The sequence below is a fragment of the Musca vetustissima genome, unplaced genomic scaffold, assembly GCF_032173495.1.
Source record: "Musca vetustissima isolate MV318-11 ecotype Yass unplaced genomic scaffold, APGP_CSIRO_Mvet_v1 utg16637, whole genome shotgun sequence".
Lineage (NCBI taxonomy): Eukaryota > Metazoa > Arthropoda > Insecta > Diptera > Muscidae > Musca > Musca vetustissima.
Window position 1 is genome coordinate 284,918 of NW_026881695.1, and position 20,424 is coordinate 305,341.

Sequence of the window (20,424 nt, forward strand, 5' to 3'; positions counted from 1 at the left end):
GCAAGGAATTTCTATAGGAAAATTTAATTTAGCTAAGTTTTTTTTTAATGAAAAAAGATAATTCAGCTAAGTTTTTCAAAATAAACACACAATTCAGCTATATTTTCCCAATGAAAACCCCAATTCAGTAACTTTATTTTATAGCAAAATAAAATTCGGTGGTTTTTACATTAAAAACTCAATTCAGCTAAGATTTTCTGTTGAAAATATAAATTCAGCTACAATTTTCTAGTGAAAAAATCTATTCAGCAAAATGTTTCTAAAGTATAACTCAATTCCGCGAAGTTTTGCCACAGGAAAACTAAATTCAGCTGCGTTTTTCTATTGAAATTCCCAATTCAGCAAAGGTTTTTTGTAGAAAAATGTAAGTCAGCATATTTTCCAGTCAAAAAATAAATTAAGCACAGTTTTTATATGTAAAACATCAATTCAGCAAAGTGATCCTAATGTAGAACTCAATTTAGTGAATTTTTTATAGAAAATATCAATTCAGCAAACTTTTTGAAATTTAGCAAAAATTTGCAATTCAGCAATGGTTTTAATAGAAAAAAAAACTCGATTCAGCTACGTTTTTCTTATGAAAAAAATCAATTCAGCAGATTCTAAAAATCTAAAAAAAAATCCAGATTTTTTTCCTAATTTTTTAAAGTATATCAATTGGTAGAATCCCCCACAAAATCTCCAATGGCAACTCTGACCAACTGAGTTTAGTTAAAACGTGTAACATGTACACACGAACACGCACACACCCATACACAAATATAACGAACGAACAAACAAACAACTATCGTCCAAAAAGGAGAAAATGAGAAAACTAAACAAAATACGTGAGCTTAATTTCAATTATATTTTAAACAACAATAACAACTATAAAAAATAATATACAACAATTTCCAAATAGTATACCAAATATGAAAAAAATATTATTTAATAGTTATTTTTTTATTAATAAAAAAATATTTTTTTTAATTTCTTTAAAATGCCTCTATAAATCAATTAAAAAAATACTCGTTTTAAAGGAGATTGATTTATTTTATTATGTATTCTCTGAGAACCTTTGTGCTCAGAGTAGTAGTATTCTCTATCTCACCGTCTGGTCATCTATTATGAAATTGCATTTGTTAGCTATTGTTGTGTTTGTTTTGTTGTTGTTGTGGAATATCAACATCATCACTAGCTGCAATGAGTTCTCACCTCAGTCATTCATTCTCATTCTAGTTAAGAGAGAGGGAGTGAGTGAGAGAGATTTAGAAGACCTGTTTCTTATTGTGTGCAATGGTCATATGCCCAAGAGTGCATAACCGTGCATGAGAGCTGTGGACAAGATATACTAATAAGATAACATGGTTGCATAGGCAACTAACAAAAGACTTAAGCAACAAACCTTAAGTAAAACAAACATAAACACAGGGTGTTTCAAAAATGCAAGAAATTCAATTAAAAAAGTGTCTTTAAAAAGACATTAGTAAGTTGTTTGCTTTAGAAAAAATTAAAAAATGGAAAAAATTATATAAATAAAAAAATTAACAAGTAATTTTAAGTTTTTGTAGAATAAAAATTTTTAGCCATAGAAAGGAAAAATGAATTTCCGAAAAAACTGAAATATTTTATTAAAAAAAATTAAAAATGTAGAAAAAAATGCAATAAATAAAATCTATAGAAAAGCAATTAAAGAACGTTTTTTGTAGGAAAAAAAGAATTTTCTCTGTAGAAAGAAATAACAAAAATTAGAAAATATTCATTGAATATTTTTTTCACAAATATTTTTCTATTGAAAATAAAAAATTAATAGATTAAAAAAATATATGATATTCTATAGAAAAAAATCATTGAATTATTTTTTTCTATAAAAAACATTGAATTATTTTGTCCGCAGGAAAAAGTTGATTTATTTTTTATAAATTAAAACAACCCCATTTCTTTATTTTTTGCCACATTCTTTTTATTGAGTTTTTCAATCTTTTGTTGTTCGATTTTATGTATAATCATTTTTAAAATAATATTTTTATTTTTTTCAGTTTTTATTCCTTAAAATTATATTGGTTTTTTTATTATTTTAGTATACTGGATTTGTTGTTGTTTTATTTTTTTTTATTTTTTATAGAGACGACACTAAGAAATACATGAAACTTGGAAATGGAATTCTAAAATTGTTTAATTTTTTTGTATTGGGTTAGATGGGTCGACCACCTAACCTCAAAAAATTTAATTTTACAAGAAATTGCCATTATTTTTGTTGTAATTAATTTATTTGTATTTATTTTTTTTATTTGTTAAATTAAAAATAAATTACAAATTAAATTTATTTTATTTACTTTTTCAATTCAGTTTTCGTATACTTGATTTTGTTGTTGTTGCTTTTTTGTTTCTTTTTTTATTAAATATTTAAAACAAAAATTGAAAATAAATTCAATAATAAGAAGAGGATGTCAACAGAAAATTAAAAAAAAAATGTTGAACTAAAAAAATATTGAAAAGTAAATTTAATAAAAGAATGAGGATATCAAGAGATTATTAAAAAGAAAATATTCAACTAAAAATTATTGAAAATAAGTTCAACAGAATATTAAAAAAAAATTGAAATAAAAGAATGAGGATGTCAAAGTAATATTTAAAAAAATATTTAACTAAAAATTATTGAAAATAAATTTAGTTAAAGGAAGAGGGTATCAACGGAATAACTGGAATTATTTTATTGCTTGGTTTGTGAGTAGATTTTGGTGAGAGATGGAGATAGAGAGTAGAAGGTAGGTTAGGTTTATGGTTTTAATTTATTTTTTTTATTTTACTTTTTAATCTAAAAAATATTGCATCAATATTGTATTTTTGCTTGTTGTTGTATGTATATAGTATTTCATTTATTTATTTTTTTTTTTGTGTTTAAATATATAATTCTTATTTTCTTATTATCGTATATTATTTATAAGTTCAAGATCGACTTCGGTATACAATTTGTGGAGTTCTGTGTTGCTCTGCTATTTTTTCTATATTTTTTAAACCAATTTGATTTTGTTAAACATACTGGGGGTGTGATGAGGGCGAGAGGTTCCATCTTATTTTCTCCAAACAAAAACTAATGGGGGTAATTAAAGACACCAGCTGCAGCTGATTATTAATTTTTATTCAACACTATCATTTATTTCAAAGGATCTGTTGATATTTAGGATTCTTTGGGAGGTGTGGGATCATAAAATTTTAATTAAAATTTTTTTCTTCAATGAAAAACTTTGAATTTTAGAAATTTTAAAATATTGAAATTTATAATTTGGTTTTAAATTCCAAAAATCTCGATTTTTTATTTATTGATTGCAGATTATCAAACGAGGAAAAACGAACAGACTCACCCCAGCCCACCTTTTAAAAAGTATAAGGATCACTTTGTCCGAAGTCCCAACCTGTCAACTAACCCCATTCCGTATGGCATTGAATAAAAAAAATAATCGGCCGAGCTGCTTTCTTCTGTATGAATTATATATTTGTTGTTGTTGTTTTTTATTTTATTTATTTGTTGTTGGTAGAATTGGGATTGTTTGTGTATGGTATATAGTTTCTATTTATAATTATTTTGTAGTAGTACATATTATTAATTAATTAATGTTTAATTAAAATTGTATTTTTTTGTTTTGCTTTTGTTTTTTAATTTTTGTTAGGCAAAAATGAAAAAATTAAATTTAATTTATTTCGTATACATTTTGAAAAGTTTAACGTTTTCCGATTTTTGCTTTTTTTGTTGTCTCTCGTATAACTTGGTGTGTGAGTTTTCAAAAATTTTTTGGGGTAGGGTAGTAATAATTTTAAATTTCGTATTTCTTTTGTTTGCAGTATACATTTGTGTTTCCAAAATTCTTTTTTTTTTAGTTTCAAGTATACTTTGTTTTCTCTTATTACATACTAATTAGAAAAAATATTGAATTACAAAAAATACATTTACGTATATGCGGCATTTCTTTTTAAAGAAAAAAATATAAAAATTCCAAAAAATCGATAACTGAATTGGTGATTTTTGAAAAAAAAAAGCAAAAACAAGAAAACTATTGCAGTTTTAGAAGTAAAGAAAAATTTAGGCCACCTAAAAAAATAGGTGATCTCTTTTTTTCCTTCCTTCCCTTTTACACTTAAATACTAAAAAAAGAGTTCTACAAAACTAAACCCAAATAAAAAAAATAAAAGGGGATAGCAAAAAATAGACATAGATGACAAAAGAAAATAATACACCTAGTAATTTTAAAAAAATATTAGAATTACATTTACGTTTCTGCTTCTTCTTTTTCTTCTTCTGCTGATAAAGCAAGAGTTTTTTTCGTTTTTTCTCATTTTAGAAAATTAAAAAAAAAATACTAAAAAACAAAGTGCGTTAGTTTAGAAATTGTTTTTATATAATAGGTTAGGGACTTTTGCTTCTTCTCAGCTGCTATAAAAGTCCAACTGCTCCTCCTCATCCTCTTGCTCTAGTATTTGTTATCGAAATAACGTCCTCAAGGGCTAAGATCTTGATGGAGAGTGGGATCGTAGCCGCCCATGCTGTTGTCATACGGCTGCTGTTGATCATAGCCACCGGAACCCATGGAATAGCCCATTGAATCTTGGGGAGGGGCGGGTGACATCATTGGTGTTGTGGTACCGCTGGGAGGTCCGGCCATGGAATAGGGTGAGGCACCGGCTGCCTTTTTGGCTGCATACAGATTGGCCTCCTCCTGGGCCTTGCCAATGTTTTTCTTATAGCGAATACGTTTATTGCCAAACCAATTTGAGACTTGTGAGACCTAGAGAAAAAGGAAATAAAAATTTGGATTATTTATTTATTTTCCAATATAAATACTTCATTTAAAAAAGAAAATATTTTCGATTTCAAAACATCTTTTTATTATAATTATAACATGAAATAATTTTCACTGCCACTTTTTTTTACAAACACAAAAACAATTTCTTATTATAATTATAATAGTGCATCTTTAGCGAACAGATGCAACAAAGTCACTGCATTTTTTTCAAATATTCCAAAAAAAATGCCTGCAAACACAGCATCACCAGAATACTATCACCCTCTCCTCTTCCTGTCACAGTATTCCACTGATGCTGTGGCTTGCTTTTAGTTCCCTTCTGTATTTTTCGTTATCGATGCAACAAACACTTACAGTTATGCCACATTTACGTGCCAATTCCTCTTTGGCCTCCTCGGATGGATAGGGATTACTCAAGTGACTATAGAAATACTCATTAAGTATTTCTGATGCCTGTTTGCTAAAGTTACGACGTTTGCGACGCGCGTCCAAGAAACGTGAACGCAATATCATGACGGCCTCACAGGTTGACTGTTTCAATTGCATTTGAATCGAACTGAATTTTTTGTGGATAATTTGTACCATACGCTCAATCTCTTTGGGAGTGATGGGCCTGTAAAAAGAAAAGCGATAGAGGAAAGAAGATTAGAATTTTGTTCAATAAACCAAAAAGATATATGGGAGCTATATCTAAATCTCAAACGATTAAAAAAAATTTAACACACCTCAATCTAGAATCAATTCAATACGCTATACCAAATTTCGTCGCAATGGGACAAACAATGGGAGTTTGGTACACCAGTTAAATCAAATCGGAAAAAAATATATATGGCAGATATATCTAAATCTCAAACGATTTCAACAAAACTATATACTCAGCATTCTACCCTCAATTCAATACGCTAAACCAAACGAACAAAAAATTGAGGTTTGGTGCCTCATTTACATAAAATCGAACGAAAATATATATGACAGCTATATCTAAACCTGAACCGATTTCAACAAAACTTTAAATACGTCATTCTACCCTCAATTCAATACGCTATACCAAATATCGTCTCAATCGGACAAAATATAGGTGTTTGGTGCCTCATTTATATAAAAACGGCGGAAAATACTTGTACTTTACACACATCATTCCACACACAATTCAATACGCAATGCCAATTTTCGTCTCAATCGGACAAATAATGCCAGTTTGGTGCACCATTTTAATAAAATCGGACGAAAATATATATGGAAGCTATATCTAAATCTGAACCAATTTCGACACATTCAAAATATTTTAATTAGAATTATATTACTATACCTAAATTAGGATTATATTTCTACGCATAAATTAGGTTTCTATATCTGTACCAAAATTAGGATTCTACTTCGACTTTCATTTAGAAAAAAAATGTTTTAGAATCTAAAACTATCTAATTACTGAGAAGATGAGAGTTCGATAATTAATTACCACGGCAAAGAATTCCAGGGTCATTATACCACCGTAAGGAAAAGATTCAAGGGATCCTGTACTGGAGGGTCGCTTCCTATAAATTAAATTCCTAACGATACAAGGGCTTAAAACACCTTATAGAATTTCCAAATCAAAATTACTGTCCTAATTATCCAATTCCATAGCCACGATATTCTTTAGGATCCAACGATTATGGACACCTCTAAGGTCTGTCCATTTCGATTAACTACTGAATATAACTTGTCTTAACTATCCAATTCTATAACATATAACTTGTCTTAATTATCCAATACAAAAATTTTTAGGATATTCTAGACACCTTCTATAAATTGTATTAATACACAATATTTGCTATTAATCCAATTCCATAAGAGATCTCAAGGGTAGATAAGAAATTCTCTCAAAATAAAGGGTACCTCCACGACACAAAGTTTACGGAGTATCAATTTTAAAGAGAAGCTTTCCCCGAAGAAATTCTCCCAAAATTAAAGATATCTCCACGATATTCTTGACGATTCAAGGGCTACGGGACAGGATGTTTAAATTCTATTAAATACTTAATATATAAAAAATGTCTTTAACAATCCAATTCTATAACATATTGAGTAACCATTTCAAAGGGGAATTTTGTCACAAAGGAAAATTCCCATAATTTCTTCTCCTCAACTCACCTTGTACGACTCTGTTCACGCAACAGATTCATAACGTGTGTGGTAAATTCATTGCACGCCTGTTCATATTTCTCCAGCTCCTGATGATAGATTTGGCGAATTTGTGCCAATTTGGCACGATAATCCGAATGTTCAATGGCATTGTCGGCGCCATCTATTGACAATGAAGAGCCTACTTTAGTTATAAGAAGAAGAAGGGAAGAAGAGATAGAAGAAAAGAATAAAAACGATAATCAGTCAAAACTTTCTGTTACGCGAAAACTAACCTTGACTGGCTGCTGCAGCTGAGGCAGCAGCAGCGCCACCACCACCTTTTTCCGGGCCGGCAACACCTTCGGCAATTAGCATGTTATCTAAACGCATCAATTGTGGATCTGGAGGTTCCTCCTCTTGGGTATTGCGAATTGAGAGGACTGGAAAGGAAAGAGAAAAATAGAGATAATTAATTAAATGAATTTATGAAGGAGGAAAATTAAATTTAAGAAAAATACAAATTAAATAAGGAAAAAATGGATTGAAGAGAAAGGTTTATTTAAGAAATACAAAAATTAAATTTGAGAATTCCTCGCTTGATTAAATTTGTAAAGCCGAGATTAAAGTGAGAAAGAGGTGGGCTGAAAGGAAGTTAAAAAATTTAATTTAGAAAAAAAATCTTTCTTGATTAAATTTATAATGCTTGGTATATTTATAATTCAAAAATGATATATTTTTGAGGAAAACAAGATTAGGAATAACAAGAATAACATCATCCTACCAGCCAGTCTCAGCCATTCTACATAGAATTAGCTTCCGAAAATAGCGAAGTGTTGTCGGGCACAACAAATAAAACATAACCATTGAAATGAAAAACATTTTCCCCGACACCCAATATTGTTCATGCTGGATGTTTCAAAGCTAGAGCCATTGCTACTTGGATACTACAGCCATTTCTACTTCTATTAATGCTGTTGTTTTTGTTCTTCTGAATACCATTCTAAGATTTCTTTTCTTTTTTGTGTCATAAAATTTTATTTGTGTACGAGTTTGGAAAAACAAAATGAGCAGAGTCGAGTCAAGACATAGCCTTAAACTTCCAAACATCATCAAGTCATCTTTGGAACCCATAGGAAATGAAGAAAACAACAACAACAAAGATGATGACGCCAACTGTGTGGCAAATAATATAACAAGAAAAATAAAAACAACAACAGTAGCAGTAGCATCATTGATGATATCCCTTTCAACGGCAACATTTTAGTAAAACATATCAGGAATGAATGAATAAAAAAACTCCTCAAGGAGTTACCATAGGAATAACTGATGAACAAAAACAACAGCAAATGCCAAAGCTCAAGCTAAGACAAAAACAAGGAAAACTTTGTAACTAAGAAGCTGAAAAAAACAACAACATAACTGCCAAGAAATGCCTTTATTCTCAGACGTTACTTCCTCTTGTAGTAGACACAAAAAAAATCACCAAGCAGCCACGCATAACAGTGGTGGCAACCATTATAAATGTCTTGGGAATCACTTAAGTTTTGCTTGTGTTCGTTGTTGTTGTTGCTACTTCTGTTTTTGCCCACTTTAATCGAATAACTTTAATATGAATTAAGATGTGCTGAATACACAAATATCCTCAATAGGGGTTTTTTGTTGTTGTTGTTTTTTCCAAATGAACTGTGTGTGCTCTCAGTTTGAAGGGAAAATGAGGACACCAGTCAGTCAGCCATGAGGCTCTATGGAGATTTGAATTCTTAATTTTTTTGTTTTTTTCTTCTTCTGTATTTTTTATCTTCACGTCTCGTAGAGTATTTTCTTTGCAATTAAACTAAATTAATCATATTGAAATTTATTGGTGTAAAAGTTTACGGCCAAGTTCCTTCTTTATCTGTTTTTTGGAGAATCGTGGCATATTTTGAAAACAAAACAAAAAAATCCGTCATAATTTAAAATTCATAAGGGAGAATTTTCAGAAAACAGATTTAATGACAAATGCCTTGAATAAGAGGATTTTTTTTGGATTTAAAAAAAGTTATTGTGGTCGTATTTGATGGGAGAGAGTAAAAGAGGGATTAATAGCGAAATTCGAACACAAATGCAGGCCTTAGAAGGAGAGAAATATCGTTAAAACAACATGCCTTGGAAAAGTGGAAATATGAAAACTATAATTGTGTACAAGTTTGAAGAATGACAAATGTCGGTAGATTTTATTAAAAAAATATTTTTCAGGTACCTTGATAGGGCTCATTTTTTAAGAAATAATTTTTGCAGTGGCCTTGAGATGCATAGATCTTTTAAAAATCAGTAAGGAAAGTAGTAAAGTCGGACGGGGCCGACTATATGATACCCTTCACCACTTTGGGTATATTCAACAGATGGAATCCTAACAGACGTCGCATTTTTTAAGGACCATTAACATGAAATTAAACATGTCATTCTGCAACCTATACTAAATTTTGGTCAGATATAAAGTTGCTTCTTACAATTCGTTCTAGACTTAATGCAGTGCGCTATGCCAAATTTCGTGCAAATAGAAGGATATATAGGTTCTTTGGTGAACCATTTACATAAAATCGGACGAAAATATATATGGGAGCTATATCTAAATCTGAGCCGATTTTCACGAAATTAACCACACATCTTTCTAGACTTAATTCAGTACGCTATGCCAAATTTCGTGCAAACTGAATTATAAATAGGGATTTTGGTGCACCATTTACATAAAATCGGACGAATATATATATGGGAGCTATATCTAAATCTGAACCGATTTTCATGAAACTCTACACACATCGTTCTAGAACTAATTCAGAACGATATGCCAAATTTCGTGTAAATCGAAGGATATATGGGAACTTCCGCGCACCATTTACATAAAATCGGACGAAAATATATAAGGGAGCTCTATCTAAATCTGAACCGATTTCCACAAAACTCTACACACATCGTTCTAGACCTAATTCAGTACGCTGTGCCAAAATTTCGTGAAAATCGAAAGATATATAGGGACTTTGGTACACCATTTATATTAAATCGGACGAAAATATATATGGGAGCTATATCTAAATCTGAATCGATTTTCCCAATTTCAATAAGGTTCGTCCTAGGGCCAAATAAGTGACCTATGCCAAATTTCATCCAATTCGAATCATAAATGCGACCTGTACTCTATTAACAATTTAACATGGACAGACAGACAGTCGGACGGACATGCATAAATCGACTTAAAAAGTGATTCCATGCATATTCTCAATAGGAACCATGTGTCTATTTCGTTTCCTTTTGCCTGTTGCAAACATATGCACGAAGACATAACACCCTATACCACAGTGTGATGATAATTTAAAATCCAAAAAAAAAAAAAAATACAAAATTATTCTTGGGGGCTACATGAAAAATCCACCTTCCTGGAAGGTCCCAAAAAAGATATTTTTGAAATATATCCCTAGTTATGGTTAAAAAAACATACAATTATGAAAGTATTGAAAACGAAATTAATATGCTACCCAATACAAAAAGTCTTTATCTTTCATGATTAAGCCTCCTTCTGATATCTTATTGATTAAATTAATTTTATTTAAATTATAAATTAAAAAAAACTTGCAAATAAATTGGTATATTATTATTACACAAGAGAGGTTTAATAGATAGCCCAAATGAATAAAGATATCACTCAAACCCTCCCCGTGAGGTGCACCTTAAGTGTCTATGCACATTAATTAAAATTTCAAATAACAATGGAGGAATTGAATTAATTTCAAATTTAATTCTTAATTTCTAATAAATTCAGTTTACAAGAGAAGAAGAAAAGAGATATCTACCAATAAAGATGTACGGTAGATTGAGGGCTAAGGTGGATGGATGAATGAATGTTTAAAATGTTCAACAGCCTCCTCATCAAAAGGATTTAATTTCAAGAAATGCTTTAATTAAAGTCTGTTGCAGTAGTAACAACAATGGACCAGAAAAAAACTCAGAGACAACACACCATCCGAATGGAGACACCAATAGCAAGAGGATAGAATAATTTTCTTGTTGTAACACAATTGATATTCTAGTTAAAGGTTTATTCAGATGTGGATGTTTTACTTCAATCTCGCCTCGTCTAAATATTCCACACACACTTCCTTGCCGTTCAACATTATTGTAATACAAGCAGACGGTATGTAATTCTGCCCTCCCCTCTTCTATCTATTTTGCCTCTCCTTTAGTTTAATATCATTGTAGATTTTTTGCTGATGCGTTTATGGCAAAAAACGGAAAAAGAAAAAAAAGTTTCTATTCTTAATCTAATCAACTTTTGTTCAGATGCTGTTTCGTCTATCGTTGTTGTTGTTGCACAACAATAAGAAAAACCCAAGGAAGAAACGTGCGTTGATTGTTGAGTATCATCTTGTGGAAAATCAGCAGCATCAGCCGTAGCAAATATCCAATATTAAAGTGTACTCCAGCATCACATCCAACCCGACCACCACCAATAACACCTCAGCAGCATTACCACTTTTGCCTTTTGTCTCTTCATTTCATTTTTGTTTTTTTTTTCTGTTGAGACCAAAGCCAGTTAGTTACACGTCCCGCCTTAAAATCAAGACACCAAAAAAGGGTAGGTATTAGCTGGCACCACCAACCAACCAGCCAGCCAGTCAACCATTCCATTTGTTGACAATCAATGAACGTGTTCGGCTGAAGTTCGAAGTGGTGCTGCTGGTGGTGGTGGCGTTTTCTTTAAACCTTGATAAGATAACTTGGTTAATACCTTTACTAGATTTTTTCTTGTACTACTTCTACACTAAGGCGGCAAGCAAGCCAGAGCAAGCATGTGGCATAATTTGTATTCCTCCTCCTTTCCATTAAATTGTTTTTGTTGTAGCCAACTATCAGTTTTTTTCTTAACAGCAAAGGGAGTTCCACAACATCTGAAAGTTGTTTCTTAAGTCAAGATGTTGTCTTTAAAATGCATTAAAAAAAACTGACCATATTTGGAAAAAAATCCTCTGAAATATTCCCCAGAGAGAAAATTTAAATTTATAAGAAAATTTACAACAAAATGTTTTATAAAAAACTGTTGTGGTTGTGAATTTACAAAAAAAAATATATTTACAGATTATTTTTGGTTGTAATAAAAAATCCCCAGGTAAGAGGGACTTAAAAACTAGTACTTGGAAGTTCACGCCTAAAAGTAGGCATTGGAAAATGATTTTAAACAACCCACGCCTATGAATAGACCTAGAAAAAATATTTATAAAACATATTTTAAAACAATTATGGGCTTAATATTTAAATTCATCGATTATTTTGGTTATAACAAACAAATTAGTACTCGGAAGTCCACGCCTAAAACTAGGCACTGGAAAATGTTTTTTACAACCCATGCCTATGAATAGACCTAGAAAAAATATTTATAGGTCATGAAACATTTTTTTAAAACAGTCATGGGCTTATTATTTATTTGTTTTTTAAGTGGAACCTCCTGCGGAAGAGAATCCTTCCCTATTCCATTAACAAATGAAGAACTTCTCCGGCAAAGAAAAATGTTTTCTCATCCTTTCTTTAATCCATGCACCTTGATGTGGAAAACATCAGCCCATAATTTCCCTTCTATCCTCTTTCGGCTAAAAAAGGATGTCAATTAATGTAATTTAAGATTGTAATTTTTAAGAGGTTGTTGTTCTTCTTCTGCTTGGGGTGTTAATAAAACCACAAAATAAACACCAAGAACAAGACCTACCAAAGAAACTAATAACATTAATGACAGATGTTATAAAGTTATATTAAAAATCCGTAGACATAACCAAAACAACAACAATTACACCAACAACAAAGCTAGAAGCGAGTAAAACATGAAGCCAAAGCTGTGGGAAATATTGAAGAAACAAGTGTAAATAACGGCATCGGCGGGGCGAAAATGATTACGAATGGTGGTTAGTTGGGAAAACACGTTTTTTTTTTTTTGGTGGAAGAAATAAAGCAGGGTTGCCACAAGACACAACAAAAATTATTAGAATTATTTATATAAAATATTAAAAAAAAATCAGCAACTTGTTGATGTTCAAAAGATTTTTTTTTTTAATTCTAAGCTTTTATACCTGTAAGGAAAGTATTATAGGCGGACTGGGCCTACTATGATACCCTTCACCATCTAACAGACGTCGTTTTTTTTCGAAAGAACATTTGCATGAAATTGAACGAAAGACATATAAGAACTTTGGTGAACCATTTCTATTAAATCGGACGAAAATATATATGGGTGATATATCGAAATCTGAAATTTCAAGCAAATCGAAAGATATATAGGGAATTTGGTGCACCATTTACCTTAAATTGGACACCATTCCAGACTCAATTCAGCACGTTATGCCAAATTTCGTGCAAATCGAAAGATATTTAGGGTCTTTGGTGCACCATTTACCTTAAATCGGATGAAAATATATATGTGAGCTATATCTAAATCTGAACCGATTTTCACGAAACTCAGCACACACCATTCCAGACTCCATTCAGTACGCTATGCCAAATTTCGTGCAAATCGAAAGATATTTAGGTTCTTTAGCGCACCATTTACATTAAATCGGACGAAATTATATATGGTAGCTGTATCTAAATCTGAACCGATTTTTTTCCCAATTTCAATAGGGTTCGTCCTTGGGCCAAATAAGTGACCTATGCCAAATTTCATCCAATTCGAATAATAAATGCGACCTGTACTTAGTTTACAATTTAACATCAACAAACGGACAGACGGACGGACATGCATAAATCGACTCAGAAAGTGATTTTATGCATATTTTCAAAAAGAACCATGGGTCTATCTCGTTTCCTTTTGCCTGTTACAAACATATGCACAAAGACATAATAACCTGTACCACAGTGTGGTGAAGGGTATACAAATCTACGCCTACCCTTAAAAAATATTTTTTAAAAAAATCTACGTCTGCCCTTAAAAATATTTTTTAAAAAATCTACGTCTGCCCTTAAAAATATTTTTTAAAAAATCTACGCCTACCCTTAAAAATATTTTTTAAAAAATCTACGCCTGCCCTTAAAAATATTTTTTAAAAAATCTACGCCTACCCTTAAAAAATTTTTAAAAAAAAATCTACGCCTACCCTTAAAAATATTTTTTAAAAAAATCTACGCCTTGTTCAGAAACTAAAAACCATGTTCAGAACCTTAAAAAATATTTTTTAAAAAATCTAAACATTCCTTAGTACTTTAAAAATATTTGTTAAAAATCTACGCCTTGTTCAGAACCTAAAACATTTTTCCTCTGTCGGACCCCTGACAAACTATTATTTGAGAATCCATGCCCTTATAGCCCCCTAAAAATATTAAAAAATAAAAATATCCACACTTCTGTAGGTTTCCTGAAAAAATCTACACCTGGTTTGGGTAGTGAAAATCTATATTTTACTTCCTTTTTTCGGAAAAAGTCATTCAAACAAATGGCAACCCTAAACATTAAGGCTGGGCTGCTGTATTTTTGTTTATTTTTCTGATTACATGATTGTGGCTCTCTATTTAAGTTTTAATGAAAATCACACCCCCCAAAAAAGGGAAAGACAGGACATAAAATGGTATAGAGATGACATCCCACCACCCTATCACCCACCCCCCTTATTAGTGGTTATTTTATGGGAATGGTTAGGTGAGGAGCTGGAAACAAAAAAACAGCCACAATATGTCTTTAATGACAAAACTATGATACTGCGGGACAATTATTTGCATTCTTGTTAACATTTACAACACATTGTGTGTGTGTGTATGGGTGTCGTATTTGTGTAAATATATATTAACAGCAATAAATCTGTTTTATGATATGAATTCTGAAGCAATATCAAAAGATGCTGATAAACTGTTGGTATGAAAAATTGTTTTTATTTAAAAGGAAAAAAATAAAATTGTGAAAACCTCTTTTCAAAACAAATGTCCCATGGAATATGTATGTGTAGTAGATCATTAGAATTTATGTTATTGAATTTTAGAATGGGAAAATATCGTTACCCTTTACAACAAATTTCCCCCTCTCTATATTAAAAGGGATAATATTTGCTTTAAAGCGATGAAATGAAAATGAAAAAAGGAAAGTAGCAGCTGCAAAGTAATTTCTATTCCTCCCACGCTCATTCACTCAAGGGTTACTTTCTCTGTGAATTGCAAGGAAGGCGGCAGCAGAATCGTTTTTTCCTTTCATAGCAAAAATCATTTGGCTGCCTAATGAAGCATTTTAATGTTATCAATGGCAAAGAACGAGCAAGCCAGCAGAAGGAGTAACGAACACACGTTCATTGCAAAACCGAACAACAATTCCTTAACAGCTGTGAAATGGATTCCTTTTGCAAAAAAACAACACATACATATATATTTATTTGAATGGGAATCCTTTTAGATTTTTCTTCTTTTGCTTCTTGACGAGCCAAGCGCAATTGCTCTCTTGTTACGTATCATAAACTTAAACAACCTTTTAGACATGCAAAAAAACGGAAAGTAAGAATGGCAAAAACAAAATAATACTAAGGCCGCGCGCCGTCATCGCCATCGAATACCAAACAACAACGACAAACAATATCCCAATTTACATACATATTGAAATCTGAAAATTGTAAGCTCAAATGGTTTCCATACAAAACAAGAAAAACAACAACAACACCATCTAGCATTGCCACTCATCCATTTGATAGCTGTGATGTTTTTGCTGTTTTACATTTGTTGTTCTACTAAACAACAAATGTTTTCTTCCTTAACGAATCATCATCATCTTGCAGAGGAACTTCGAATCGTCATCTTCTCATCATCAACAAGAGTCGGACCGACTGGTGCGACCTTAGATGTGATAAAAAATAAATACAAAAAATTTACATAAAGAAACCTTTTGGCACAAAATGTTGTTCGGCTATCTCAAGGGGGGACCCGACAGACGAACGACAGTCAGGACAAACTATAATGGATCATAAGATTAAGGCAGGATAGATAAGCACTCCTGCCATAATATTATGGGTGCTAGACTCAATTAAGTGCCCTGTACCAAATTTCGTGCAAATCGAACGATTTATAAGGACCATTTACATAAAATCGGTCGAAAATATATATTACTGGAATATGCGAGATATATCTAAATCTGAACGGATTTTCACGAAATTTAACACACTAGACTCAATTCAGTACGTTATGCCAAATTTCGTGCAAATCGAAAGATATATAGGGACTTGGTTGCACTATTTACCTTAAATCTGACGAAAATATATATGGGAGCTATATCTAAATCTGAACCGATTTTCACGTAATTTAGCACACATCATTCTAGACTCAATTCAGTAAGCTATGCCAAATTTCGTGCAAATCGAGAGATATATAGGGAATTTGGTACACCATATGCATAAAATCGGACGAAAACATATATGTGAGCTATATCTAAATCTGAACCGATTTTCACGAAATTTAACACACATCGTTCTAGACTTTATTTAGTACGCTATGCCAAATTTCGTGCAAATCGAAAGATATATAGGGACTTCCGTGCACCATTTATATAAATTTAGACGAAAATATATGAGAGCTATATCTAAATCTGAACCGATTTTTCCCAATTTCAATTTGTCCTTGGGCCGAATAAAGTAGCTGTGTCAAATTTCATCCGAATTCAAATCAAAAATCCGACCTGTACTTTGTTTACAATTTAACATGGACAGACGGGCGGACTGACGGACGGACATGCATAAAATAAATAAAAGTGATTCTATGCATATTCTCAAAAGGAACCAAGGGTATATCTCGTTTCCTTTTGCCTGTTACAAACATATGTACAAAGACATAATACCCTGTGCCACAGTGTGGTGAAGGGTATAATAAAAAATACACCCTCTGTAAAATCCAAGTCCTATAGAGCACTGAAAAAAAAAATTCTTTAAAAACCCTGAAAAGAATTATGGTTTAGTATCAACAATCCTATATAGCCCTGAAAAAAAAATTAAATCAAAATCTCTGTAGGCCCTGAAAAAATATTCTATGTAGCCCTAAAAAACATTCTTTAAAAAATACACATCTCTTTGAAGGTCTGAAAAAAATATTCTTTAAAAAATCCACGCCTCTATAGAGCCCTGAAAAAATATTCTTTGAAAATTCGCGAAAGTAGAGTAATGAAGAAATATTCTTTAAAAAATCCACGCCTCTACAGATTGCTAAAAAATATTGTTTAAAAAATCTACGCCTCTATAGAGCCCTGAAAAAAATCCATATCCTATAGATCCCTAAAAAAACTATTTAAAAAATCCATGCCCTATAGATTCCTAAAACAATATTATTTTAAAAAAATCCGTCTTTATAGGCCTCGATTCTCCCATGGAGCCGTGAAAAATATGAAAATCGTTTTCTAACTCCGTTTCCCATTATTCTCAAGCCTCCACTGTGTTTGAAAGTTAAAATCGATTCTGTTATCACATTCAGGCCTGGCATTTGTTGTTGTTCTTGCCTGACTATATTTAAATAAATGTGTTTGGGGTGATGGTAGATCCCCCCTCTGGTTAAGCTGAAAATCGTTTGCATTAAACACGATTTAATCAAAAGCCGGTTTAGAATACAGTTGTTGGCTAGCTGGATGGCTGACGGACTGGCTAGCAGTTAGCTTGTCTGATGTATCGAACTGACTGCCTGTCTGGCTGGCTGACTTGCTTTTTGGTGGCAAGAAAGTTGAGTTGTGAATGAGACGACGATTGAGACTGTCGTCTTTACTAACTGAATATTCAAGAGTTGTTGTTATTGTTGTCGACCCCTTCTTCTTCTTCTCATCATTGGAATTGTGTGTGTGTGTCTGTGTATGAGGATGACTGAAAATTGACCACCAGCTTAAAAATAAGGAATGAACTGCTCATAAAGTTAAATAAAATATGGTAATTAATTACAGCGATTAAATGCATAAATTTTCACACACAAACAAACACACACACCCAGGGAATGAGACATACAGATATTGCAACATTTTGCCATTATTATATGCGTAAAATACATTGCATTATTAACAAAGCAAAAACAATAACAACAACTAGAAAATACAACCATTGTAAAAAATATCATACAGACTAGTTACTGGAGAAAAAAATATTCAAATATCCCATTTGCCGCAAAATGAAAGTGAAAGAATCTGTGACCAATTTTGTTAAGGAATCCACCCAAACAACAATGTTGCCGCCACCTCGGTAAACTCAAACCACTTTTATAAACAAACAATTAATCTTAAAAACGCACACGAGAAATCTCTTCTCTCTCAGCCATTTATCAATTTGTAAACACCTTTAAAAAAATCAAAAAAAAAAACAAAATAGAAATGAAATAAAATACCCAAAATGTGTTTATATGGAACTTGTTGGATTCTTAGCGGTAAATTTTGTGTGTGAACACACAATTATACACAATGTTATTATCTTTTGGCAAATATTTAATCAATTTATTTTACTACAGAAAAAAAATTCGAACATACACATGTACACAACAACAAAAACAAATTAAGGCGGCAAAAAATCTTTCTTTACTCATGGCATTATTTTTTTCGATTTTATTTGTTTGTGTTCTATTTATCTAAAGCCCATGTAATAATGGCGGTGCACTACTAGAGTAGCCTTTAAGATAGCACGTAACATGTTCTTGTTTTTGTTGTTAATCATACACTTACTAATTACATTTTGTTGCTGTTGTTGTTTTTGTGTTTATCATTTGTTTATAGTAAATATTAATTTAATGATATTGTAGAATGTAGTAAGGAAAACAAAAAACTTGGTCATTAGGCAAATGAGAATTTAACTATTTGTCGAAGAATTTCAAAGGAATTTTCAAAAGGAAATTCTGAAAACTAATATTTGATAAAAAAAAACTTTGCGGAAGAGCGTAAAAAATATTGGAAGAACTGAGGAACTAGTGTTGAAATAATGAATGTCTCCATTGAAGCCTGAACAAATATTCTACCGCCAGAGTCTGACAAAATATTCTTAAGAAAATGGTTGCATTTGCTTAGCCCCGAAAAAATATTCTTGGCCTGGAAAGATATTCTTTAAAAAATCTACAAGTCCTTGGAGCTTGGAAAAACTATTTTACCCCACTTTGCCGCTTAAATTTGTATATTTTCTACAAATTCTTTACAAAATCCTCGCCTTGATACTTCAAAATAAACTTTATAAGCCAATATTGGTTGGGTCTTCAAAAGCAATGTTTTAACCCTGAAATCACAACCTCTTTCGGCACCTGTATTGATATCTCCTTTATTAGGAAGGTTGGCTTGGGAATCAATATGTTTTGAAGGTATGCTGATCTGATTGGCCTACAGGAACTTATATTTCATAAAATTTTGGTTTGACAGGTCAGCATGTCTACAAAGACTTTCTGTATTTCTGCTCTTCTATAAAGAATTGCTGTCCTTCGTTTGGATTCCCTATTTTCCCGACGTTTCCAGTCCCTTTTTTTTAGCATAGACTCTCTTCCAGCCTTTCAGCTCGTCTAAAAAGACTTCCTGTTTTTCTTCTCGTCTATAAAGAATTCGTGCCCATCGTCTTTGCCGTCGGGAAAATAAATACTTGTTTAAGACAGATACATTTCATGGAGAGCTTAATCTCCTTACTTCCGACAAATGTTGAATTCCTCTTGAATATTTAGCTTGACTGATATTTTTGGAATCCTCTAAATAACATTTCTTTAAGAAGATGTTTTTTTCCTTTTAAGATGTTGCACTTTCTTTAACAAACAATTTTTCTTAAATATTCTATAAAAATGTAAAGATATGCTTTTCCTTGGCATTTTTAAAGCATCCGAGGAAACATTTTCCTTGACCAATACTTCATTCTTTAGATTTGCAATATTCAATTTCTTCTCTAAACAAATTCTCATAACTATTCTACAAAAAATTATAAACTTAATTTCTCTTCAAATTATAAAATAAATCACATTATTTCTTAACTTACCGGTTTTTTCTTTAATTTCACACAACACCGAAAACAAGGCCGGTTTCATGCGATGACAATTTAATGTATGTTTCCGGGCCTGGGCTTCATCTAGCGATTGTTCGGAAATACTCATAATTTGTTGTAGAATTTCACCGATATCCTTTTGTTTGCGTACTTCATTTTCATTGCCGGGATTTTGGCCATCATCTTGGCCAGGCATACCATAACCTTGGGGTGCCATCATACCGCCCGTATGGGCCATCATACGATTAGGATCCTCCATAATGGGCTAAGCTGTTGTTTACTTCAGTTAAAGCAAAAGCAGCAGCAGCCACACAACACCACAATGGCAAGACGACGACAGGCAGCAGCAATTTGGACAACAGCGAGAAACACGGCTAAAATTAAAGGTACACAAACAAAGGAATATGTTTTATTATTAAATTCCTTTTATTTTAATCATTTTGTTTATTAAATTATTTAAAAAAACACAAAGAGCAAGGTGTTTTATTATTAAATTCTTTTATTTTGATATGGTTTAATTCAACTTGTTTCATTTTGTTTCATTTTGCCCATTGTTAAAGCAAAACGTAAGGCGGCATGCACAT

At 31.7% G+C, this 20,424-nt stretch overlaps 1 protein-coding gene across 2 annotated transcripts; it reads right to left on the minus strand.

The window, feature by feature from the left end:
* Positions 1-4,441: 4,441 nt before the first annotated feature.
* LOC133327665 (homeobox protein extradenticle) lies at positions 4,442-20,117 on the minus strand. 2 transcript variants are annotated; one of them, XM_061536188.1, is made up of 5 exons: positions 19,835-20,117; positions 7,181-7,327; positions 6,915-7,086; positions 5,136-5,394; positions 4,442-4,763 (listed from the first exon to the last, which is right to left on the minus strand). In XM_061536188.1, exons 1-5 carry the CDS (start codon positions 20,097-20,099, stop codon positions 4,476-4,478), a joined length of 1,131 nt encoding a protein of 376 aa, XP_061392172.1. In that variant the 5' UTR covers positions 20,100-20,117; the 3' UTR covers positions 4,442-4,475. The 2 variants fall into 2 exon arrangements, with proteins under 2 accessions (XP_061392172.1, XP_061392171.1); XM_061536187.1 differs by having other exon boundaries at positions 6,915-7,089.
* Positions 20,118-20,424: the final 307 nt, after the last annotated feature.

What these genes read in the sequence shown, in the direction of transcription:
- LOC133327665 (XM_061536187.1), bottom strand. Translation starts at nt 20,099, where the DNA reads ATGGAGGATCCTAATCGTATGATGGCCCATACGGGCGGTATGATGGCA. An exon ending in TGAAATTAAAGAAAAAACCG is followed by an intron (nt 7,328 to 19,834) that starts GTAAGTTAAGAA and finishes TTTCCTTTCCAG; the next exon opens with TCCTCTCAATTCGCAATACC. An exon ending in CGTGAACAGAGTCGTACAAG is followed by an intron (nt 5,395 to 6,914) that starts GTGAGTTGAGGA and finishes TTCTTTTTACAG; the next exon opens with GCCCATCACTCCCAAAGAGA.